The sequence below is a fragment of the Penaeus japonicus genome, unplaced genomic scaffold (assembly GCF_977035675.1).
Source record: "Penaeus japonicus unplaced genomic scaffold, GWHDUDI00000001_assembly GWHDUDI00000030, whole genome shotgun sequence".
Lineage (NCBI taxonomy): Eukaryota > Metazoa > Arthropoda > Malacostraca > Decapoda > Penaeidae > Penaeus > Penaeus japonicus.
In genome coordinates this window covers 7,079,770-7,089,769 of record NW_028234432.1, presented here as the reverse complement: position 1 = coordinate 7,089,769, position 10,000 = coordinate 7,079,770, and the positions used below count along the sequence as shown (strand labels likewise).

Genomic DNA, 10,000 nt, shown 5'->3' with positions numbered 1-10,000 from the left:
GATAATAATAATGTATAAAAAATGAAAATTGATCCGTCGTTCACATGGTATATGAAACCGTAGCCTATTCAATACACTTTCTTAATACACTCATGTGACACCAAATATCAGATCAACTACAGAAGAAATTCATAGTAGAAAGCTATATACCCGTCTAAAGATACCTTATCACAGATTCGTATTTTCTCCATCTTCCTCCTCTCTTCATCTCCCTCTTCACTCTATTCTTCCTCTTTCCCTTCCCTTTTACCTCTTCCTCTCTGCTCTTTCCTCCCTTCTTTTCCCCCTTCTCCCTCTCCCTCTTCCCTCCTCCCTCCTCCTTTCTCCAACCCGTTCCCTCGTTCATCCTCTCTCTCCTTCTTCCCTCTTCCCTCTTCCTTTCACTTCCATCCTTTTCCCTCCTTGTTCCTCTCCCTCTTTCATCTCCCATTATCCTCTACCCTCTCCTTCCTCCTTCCTTCTCCCTCTTTCCCTCCATCCTCCCTCCTCCTCCCTCTTCCCCCTCCCCCTCCTTCTTCCCTCCCTCCTTCCTCCCTCCTCCTCCCTCCTTCCTCCGTCCTCCTCCCTCCTTCCTCCCTCCTCCTCCCTCCTTCCTCCCTCCTCCTCCCCCCTTCCTCCCTCTTCCCCCCTCCCCCTCCCTCTTCCCCCTCCTTCTCCCTCTTTCCCCCTTCCTCCCTCTTTCCCTCCTTCCTCCCTCCTCCTCCCTCCTTCCTCCCTCCTCCTCCCTCCTTCCCCCCCTCCTCCCTCTTCCCCTCTCTACTTTCCTGCCCCCTCCTCTCCCTCCTTCCTCACTCCTCCTCCCTCTTCCCTCTTCCCCCAATCCTCCTCCCTCCCCCTCCATCTTCCTCCCTCCTTCCCCCTCTTCCCTCCCTCCCCCTCCCTCTTCCCCCCCGTTTCCCCCCCTCTCCCCTCTTTCCCTCCCTCTTCCTCCCTCCTTCCCCCTCTTCCCCCTCCCTCTTCCCCTCCCCCCTCCCCCTCCCTCTTTCCCCCTCCTCCTCCCTCTTCCCCCCCTCCCTCTTCCCTCCCTCCCCCTCCCTCTTCCCCCCCTCCCCCTCCCTCTTTCCCTCCCTCTTCCCCTCCCTCCCCCCCAATCCCCCTCCCCCTCCCTACCTCCCACTCAGCCGATCCCCAACGGCAGTCCACGCAAGCTCTCCATTAACCCTCTGTTGAAAACCCCAATCCCAAACCACCATTATCCTCACGATATCAAAGCGCTTCAACATGCAGCATTGCAAGAAGGTATTTGTTCATGCATAGCTCGGGTTTAGTTGGTTGACTCTCGGGTAGGATCGCCACTGGGCTTGTTATTGGTGTTGCAAGATTCTGCTGTTGAAATCGTGTAGAGAGGGAGGGAGAGGAAGAGAAGGGGGAGGGATGGATGGAGGATGAGAGGGAGAGAGAGGGATGGAGGATGAGAGGGAGAGAGAGGGAGAGAGGGAGAAAGGCAGAAAAGCAGAGACAGAGAGAGAGAGAAGGGGAGAAGAAGAGAAGTTGAGAAAAGGAGGGAGGGAGAGAGAGAGAGAGAGAGAGAGAGAGAGAGAGAGAGAGAGAGAGAGAGAGAGAGAGAGAGAGAGAGAGAGAGAGAGAGAGAGAGAGAGAGATTATATAGACATCAGTATATAAACAGATAGGTAGGTAGACAGACAGACTGCGGGAGAGAGAAAGACTTATGCATATTTTTTCGGTAAAGACTCCTGGAAGGGATCGAGCAAAGGAAGCAATAAGAGGTTATCATAACAAATATAAGAAAAATTAAGAACACACACATACATCCGCGTACACACTATACATACACACACACGTACCATACAAACACACACACACACACACACACATACACACACACCATACCATAAAACTTTGAGAAAAGAGATGAAACAGAAATTACAGATATTCCACAGATCATTTTCAGTCTATGCGAAGCACCTAGTATTCGCTCTCTCTCTCTCTCTCTCTCTCTCTCTCTCTCTATCTATCTATCTATCTACATATCTATCTATCTCTCTATCTCTATCTCTCAATCCCTGTCTATGTCTGTCTGTCTTTCTGTATGTCTGCTTGTTCTCCCCCCCCCCTTCTCTCTCTCTGCCTCTCCATCCCCCTCTCTCTCTTGCTCTCTCTCTATCTCTCTATCTCTCTATCTCTCTCTCTCTCTCTCTCTCTCTCTCTCTCTCTCTGCCTCTCCATCCCCCTCTCTCTCTTGCTCTCTCTCTCTCTCTCTCTCTCTCTCTCTCTCTCTCTCTCTCTCTCTCTCTCTCTCTCTCTCTCTCTCTCTCTCTCTCTCTCTTTCTATCCCTGTCTATGTCTGTCTGTCTTTCTGTATGTCTGCCTGTTCTCCCCCCCTCTCTCTCTGTGCCTCTCCACCCCCCTCTCCATCTTGCTCTCTCGCTCCCCCCCTCTCTCTCTCTCATCCTCTCTCCCTGTCTCTTTATCTCTCACACACACAAATCTCCACGTGCGATTATATACACATACACATGTTCCCTTTGTTTAAAGTTTCATTTTCAGGTTTAAATCTAATTCCCTCAACACACGCGCTACACAAAGGGATTGGGTGGATATTTTACTTTTATGGGACACAGCTCCATCTGGTGAGAGACTTTGGAAGGTGAGCAATTTTTGACTCTCTCCCTCTCACGGTCTTTCTTTCTCGTTTGTCTCTTTCCTTTTCTGTTTTTGTCTGCTTGTCTCTTTCTTTGTCTTTGTTTGTTTGTCTATTTGTCTGTCTCTCTCCCTTTCTCTTTTTTTTCGTCCGCCTGTCTCTTTCTTTGTCTTTGTCTGTTTGTCTATTTGTCTGTCTCTCTTTGTCACTATTTTTCTTTCTTTTTTATATGGCTTGTCTCTCTTTCTCATTCTCTCCCTCTCTCTCTGTCTCTCTCTCTCTCTCTCTCTCTCTCTCTCTCTCTCTCTCTCTGTCTGTCTGTCTCTCTCTCTCTCTCTCTCTCTCTCTCTCCTCTCTCTCTCTCTCTCTCTCTCTCTCTCTCTCTCCTCTCTCTCTCTCTCTCTCTCCTCTCTCTCTCTCCTCTCTCTCTCTCTCTCTCTCTCTCTCTCTCTCTCTCTCTCTCTCTCTCTCTCTCTCTCTCCTCTCTCTCTCTCTCTCTCTCTCTCTCTCTCTCTCTCTCTCTCTCTCTCTCTCTCTCTCTCTCTCTCTCTCTCACTCACTCTCTCCCTCTCTCTCTTCTCTCTCTCTCTCACACACACTCTTTCTCCTTGTCTCTCTCCCCCTCTATATTTAGCATAGTAATACACATTCAGTTCATTTAAGAGTTTGTTGTTGTTACTTCTTCACAAAGGCATTTTCTTTTCTTTTTTCTTCGTCTTTTCTCCACCTTTTCGTTACCTCTCTGACTCATCACTGACGTAAAGAAGATGTCTATTTTTCGTTCCTTGTATTACTCACTTTCGTTACTCATTGTTACTCATTCTTCTGATCTATCTTATTCATTGACTCATCTATTAATCTTCTATTCATTGTTAGTTGTTCTTCTAGTTTCTCTTTGGTTATTTTCTAATTTCTTCTACTTACTTTTCAATAATATCTATTATGATAATAGGAATGAATAATGTGTCAAGGAATTAATGATGGTATCATTAATAATATTTATAAAATGACAATCGTTAAAGCTTATAAAAATGATAATAATGATATATGTTTTGATAATACAAAAGATATCTTTTATCAACGTAGTAGTAATATCGTTATATTATTACTTGTATACCTTTATACCTGTAACAGCTATATTGGCTGATAATAATGATAATGATAGTAACAGTAATTGTAAAATTGTAAGAGTAATGACACGAATGATAACAATTATGATGATATCAGTAACAATTGTGCCAGTAATTCCAATAATGTTCATTATAATTATAATGATAATAATGATAAGCATTATTATGATTGTGATCATCATCATCATCATCATCCTTAACATTCCTTTTATCATTGTCATTGATATGATTATCATCATTATCATTATCAATAGCATTATAATCATTATCAATATCCCCATCATTACCATTACTATTATCAATATCATTATAATCTACACCACAATAATAAGAACTATAACAACTACACTAAATAACCATAACAAAAAAAGTGCAAAATCACAAAAAAAAAAACACTGATTCACTCGAGCGTCATTGCATGAACAGTCAACAAAGCGCTTCTATATTGCTGTTGCTTGCTTGGTCGTTCGAACACCTGAATTTCGCTCAGCCGTTTACAAATCCACGTTTTACTTTACGATTATTTAAAGCCAAATCATCTGACTCAGAGACAGAGAGAGAGAGAGAGAGAGAGAGAGAGAGAGAGAGAGAGAGAGAGAGAGAGAGAGAGAGAGAGAGAGAGAGAGAGAGAGAGAGAGAGAGAGAGAGAGAGAGAGAGAGAGAGAGAGAGAGAGAGAGAGAGAGAGAGAGAGAGAGAGAGAGAGAGAGAGAGAGAGAGAGAGAGAGAGAGAGAGAGAGAGAGAGAGAGAGAGATAGAGAGAGAGAGAGAGAGAGAGATAGAGATAGAGGGAGAGAGAGAGATAGAGGGAGAGAGAGGAAGAGGGAGGAAGAGAGAGAGGGAGATAGATAGATAGATAGATAGATAGATAGATAGATAGATAGATAGATAGATAGATAGAGAGAGAGAGAGAGAGAAGGAGAGGGAGAGAGAGGAAGAAAGAGAGGGAGAGAGAGAAAACAGAGAGAAAGAGAGAGAGAGAGAGAGAAGAAACAGAGAGAAAGAGAGTGAGAGGGGGAAATCGAGAGAAAAAGAAAAATAAGAGAGAAAGAAAGAGGCAAACACAAAAACAGAGAACAAAAAATTAACACATGATAAAATCAACATCTATTCAACATAAAATATCAACGTCACTTTGCCCCGAACTGGCACCATTTTATTTTGAACTCATCTTCGTCTCCTTCTCCCTCTTCCTCTCCCTCTTCCGTCTTCCCTCTTCCCTTTTCCATTTTCCCTCTTCCCTTTTCCATCTTCCCTCTTCCCTCTTCCTCTCCCTCTCCCTCTTCCCTCTCCCTCATCCCCTCATTCTTCCTCATCCTCTCCCTCTTCTTCTCACTTTTCCCTTCCCTCTCCCTTCTCCTCTCCCTCTTCCTCTCCTTCTTTCTCATTCCTCTTCTTCCTCCCCTCCCTCCTTCCTCTCCCTCTTCCCTCTCCTTCTTCCTCATGCTCTCCTTTCTTCCCCCCTTTTCCCCTTCCTCTCCGTCTTCCCCTTTTTCTCCCTCTCCCCTCTCTTTTTTCCTCATCCTTCTCCCTCTTCCCCTCCCCCTTCCCCTCCCTCTTCCCCTTCCCCTCCCTCTTCCCCTTCCCCTCCCTCTTCCCTCTCCCTCTTCCCTCTCCCTCTTCCCTCCCCCTCTTCGTGTTGTGTTTATAAATAGCGGCTATAAATACTTCAGTTTTTTTCTTCACTATTTCCAAGTGTTTGAATTGGGTGTGAATGTGAGTGAGTGAGAGAAAGAGACTTGAAGAGAGAAAGAGAAGTATATAATTATGTTCCATTTTTTCCTGTCTCGTGTCCTGTTAGAAGCAAAAAAAAATCATTTTAGATTTTTATATTATATTGAATCATATTGTAATTAGATTAGATTTCTTAGCAAATGAAGATAGATAGAAGGACAGAGAAAGATATGCAGATATATAGATAGTTGAAATAGAAATATATAGATATATAAATAGATATATATGTATGCATATATATATATATATATATATATATATATATATATATATATATATATATATATATATATATATATATATAAAGAGAGAGAGAGAGAGAGAGAGAGAGAGAGAGAAAATAAGAGAGAGAGAGAGAGAGAGAGAGACGGACAAGCAGGGGAGAGGGGGTAGGGTAGAGAAATAAGATTAATACTTATCAAGATTATAAATGTCTCCCCTCAAAAAAAAAAAAAAAAATCTAAGACTAAAATGTATCCGTATATAATTGATTTATAATACGGAAGCCATCATAGAGATATTAAATACGACAGAAAGAAAACGACATCTCTTAGGTTCTCAGGCTGAAATAGTGGTCATTTAATCGGACAAGAATGTGAGTGAGCTGTGTGTTTATGTATGTGTCTATGTATGTATGTATGTATTTGTGTGCGTGTCTGTGCTTTCGTGTCTTTATGTGTGTGTTTGTATGTGTGTGTGTGAGAGTGTGTGCGTGGTAGTATGTGTGTGTGTGTGTGTGTGTGTGTGGTAGCGTGTGTGTGTGTCTGTGTGTGGTAACATGTGTGTGTGTATGTCTGTGTGTGTGTGTGTATGCGCATCTATGTAAGTATTTACGCGTTTGCGTGTGTGTGCCTGCATGCCTGTGCGTATTTGTGTGTACATATGTATCTAACGGAGCGTGAAAACCCGATTTTCTCCCAAGAGTTGAAAACCACAAGTAAACAGGAAGCGAGCGGCAAATTCCCGACAGCGAAAGTATATACATATGAAATGGCACAGGTTAACATGTTTAGTAAACATTTCTTAGAGGTGAAAAGATAATAAGAATCGATATTTACTAATTATCTTTAGGGAATCTCGATTATATATATATATTTTTTTCATCGATTGGATTATAGAATTGAAAATGTTAGAGGGTGGTTTAATTAAGGAGACATGGAGGGTGAGAGAATAGATGTATATCAAGCTATATCACAAATTATGCTACAAATTACATTACATGAATCCGTATAACAAATTACATAATTGTGATTTTATCACATCTATAAAATGCGTTTGTATTTCACTCCAAAGTAAAAAAAAAAAAAAAAAAAAAAAATCATTGTTATCTACGTTATCATCAATAACATAACTCATCAATAACATAACATACATCATCACACAAACAACATAAAACAACAACAACAAAAAAAAACAGCAAAAACAACAACAAGAAAACAGATATCACAAGATGAAACTCAACGACTAAACCTCCTTTCGAAGAACAACAAAAAACAACAACAAAAATGGCAATCGAAAGGAACATAATAAGCAAACCAAAACATCCGAATATCTAACTAAATCATCCCGCTGCCCACACCTTTGCAACAATACCCCCGCGAATGCCCACACTCTGCCACCACTGCCCACACACCTTCACTAGTGGGGAAGATAAATATAGTTGGTCGGAGCCATGTGGCACCAACCGAAGTAGCCCCTGAGCCTCCCACCTCCCACCCCTTCCCCGTCCCCTTCCCTCTCCTCTCTCTTTCTCTCTTTCTCTCTTTCTTTTCTCTCTTTCTTTTTTTCTCTTTCTCTCTCTCTTTCTCTCCTCTCTCTTTTCTTTTTTCTCTTTCTCTCTTCCTTTTCCCTCTCTCTCTCTCTCTCTCCTCTCTCTTTCTTTTTTCTCTTTCTCTCTTCCTTTTCCCTCTCTCTCTCTCTCTCTCTCCTCTCTCTTCCCTCCCCCCCCCTCTCTCTCTCTCCTCTCTCTTCCCTTTCCCTCTCTCGTCTCTATCTTCTCTTTCCCTTCTCTCCCCTCTCTTCACTTTTCCCTTCTCTCTCTTTCTCTCTTACCTCTCCCTCTCTCTCTTCTCTCTTCTCTTCCCCCTCTCCTCTCTCTTCACTTTTCCCCTCTCTTCTCTGTTTCCTTCCTCCCTCTCCTCTTCTCGTCTCCTCTATCTCATTCTAACCCCTTACCTCCTTCTCATCTCTTATCCTTTTCTTTTTATTTATCCTCTCTCTCTCCTCCTCTCCTCTCTCCTCTCTTTCTCTATCTTCCCTATGCTTCCACTCCTCGCTCTCCTCTCTCCTTTCTCTTTCTTTTCCCCTCCCCCTCTCCCCTTTCTCCTCTCTCTGTCTCTCTCTTTCCTTTCCTTTCCATAACCCCCTCTACTTTCCTTTCTTTCTCTCTCTTCTTTCCTCCTTCTTCTTGATTTCTTCATTTCTCTCTGCTCTCCCTCTTTCCCTTGTCCTCTTGTTTTTTTTCTTTTCTCTCTTTTTCCCCATTCCTTTCCTTTCTCTTCTTTCTCTCCTTTCAACGCTATTCGTCTCTCTCTCTTTCCATTTCTTTCTTCCTCTGAATTTTTCACTCTCGCTCCCTCCCTCCCTCCCTCTCTCTCTCTATCTATCTGTCTCTCTCTCTCTCTCTCTCTCTCTCTCTCTCTCTCTCTCTCTCTCTCTCTCTCTCTCTCTCTCTCTCTCTCTCTCTCTCTCTCTCTCTCTCTTTCCCTCTCACACTTTATATTCGCCTCTTCCATTTCTTGGTGCCCGAGGACTTTCTGCTATCCCTCTCCCCTCTCCTCCTCTCCCTTCTACTCTCTCCATCCTCAGTGTCCGGAGCCCTCTCGACGATATACCCCCTCCCCCTCCGTCCCCACCCCCTCTTTCCACTTAATCCTCCCTCTCCTTCCCCTCTTCCACCTGACTCCTTGCCCATCCCCCCCCTTCTACTCCTCCTCCCTACCCGCCCCTACCCACCTTCCTGCATACCCTTGCCCCTCCCACCGACCAATCCCCTCCCACCCCAAGCTCTAAGCCACCTCCCACTCCCCCCCCTCACTACTCCCCCCCCTATATCCCTCACCGCTCTTACCTCCCCACCCATCCCTCCCCCACACCCCAACCCATCCCTTCCCCACCCCACCCATCCCTTCTCCCCCAACCCCACCCCACCCTCCCCAATCCCTACCCTCTCCCCCCTAACCCATCTCCCCCCACCCTCCCCTCCCCCCACTCCCCCCCACAACCCCCCCGAAAAATCTTCTTGGCTCCTGTCACGGGGCCTTCGTCCGGCGTGGCATCGAGGCACCCGTGGCACCATCCGTTAGTCCCGGCGCCGCGCAGGGAGTGTGGGTACGAGGCCCTCATAGTCGGTGTGGTACTTCGCCCCTCGTCCGGCGTCCTGGTGCTCCCCCCTGTGCTCCTTTTTACCCCCTTTGGGCATTTCGTTGTTTTATGAGAGTTATTTCGCCCTTTGTTTCTCCTCCGTGGCATCGGTAAGTTTAGATTCTGTTGGTTTGTTTCGTTTCGTTTTGTTTTGTTTTGTTTTGCTTTGCTTGTTGTGTTTGTTCGTATCTATAAATCAATTCATCTTTGCTTAGCGGTTCTCTTGTTTGTTTATTTTCTTATTCACGCATAGCGTTGATTATTCGTCTATTTATTCATCTATGTATTGATTCATTGCATTTTTTAAAAGTTATTTACGAATAAGTAGATGGCTTGATTTACCTTTTACTGGTGAACAGTGATTTTTTTTATATATAAGTTACGTGAATTAATAAGAAGAGTTGAGATAGATCTTTTTTATTGGTTTATATTCATAACTATTGTTATCACTTAATAACTGTTATAATTTTGCTTTCATTTTTTAAACCTAAACATTAGTACGTTGGTGACAAATACATCTAAGTCACAGATACATTTCTGTGTTATTCGATATCATGTTCCATTTGCTGTTATTGTGTGTGATAATTGTGATTGTAGGCGAGCTGAAGGAGGCGTAATCGTAATTGTTATTGTTAGTTATGTTAAATTCCGACGCGTATAGGTCTGGTGAAATTAAAATCCAAAATGTTTAGGCCTATTTCAAGGTATCTGAAAGTGTGATGCGAGTGACCGCACCTCTCCTCTTCTGAGGCTATTTATGTTTTCATGCCCCCGTCCTTCTCTCTCTCTCTTTCTCTCTCTCTGTCTGTCTCTCTCTCTCTCTATCTTTCTCCCCTTCTCTTTCTCTCTCTCTCTCTCTATCTTTCTCCCTCTCTCTCTCTCTCTCTCTCTCTCCCTCTCTATCCCCTTCTCTCTTTCACACTTCCTCTCTCTTACTTTCTCTCTCGTTCTCTCTCTCTCTCTCTCTCTCTCTCTCTCCATCTCCCTCTCTAGTCCCTTCTCTCTCTCACACACACACTTCCTCTTCCTTACTTTCTCTCCCGTTCTCTCTCTCTCTCTCCCGTTCTCTCTCTCTCTCTTACTCTCCCTTTCTCTCTCCGTCTCCCTCTCTATCCCCTTTTCTCTCTTTTACACTTCCTCTCCCTTACTTTCTCTCCCGTTCTCTCTCTCTCT

At 43.9% G+C, this 10,000-nt stretch overlaps 2 protein-coding genes across 4 annotated transcripts in view; one reads left to right on the top strand and one right to left on the bottom strand.

Annotated features, from left to right (window-relative positions):
• LOC147468185 (uncharacterized) overlaps window positions 1–8,809 on the bottom strand; it is a 25,600-nt gene extending 16,791 nt beyond the window's left edge. The window contains 4 exon segments of the mRNA XM_086554689.1: window positions 2,103–2,285; window positions 2,837–3,162; window positions 7,044–7,102; window positions 8,689–8,809. Coding sequence (XP_086410815.1) covers window positions 2,103–2,285; window positions 2,837–3,162; window positions 7,044–7,102; window positions 8,689–8,809 — 689 coding nt within the window.
• Window positions 8,720–10,000, top strand: part of tn (tripartite motif containing protein thin) — a 62,848-nt gene continuing 61,567 nt past the window's right edge. For all 3 annotated transcript variants that reach the window (XM_086554937.1, XM_086554938.1, XM_086554939.1), the window contains exon 1: window positions 8,720–8,937. The gene's annotated coding sequence lies outside the window, so the exon portion shown is untranslated. The remainder of the gene's footprint in view (window positions 8,938–10,000) is intronic.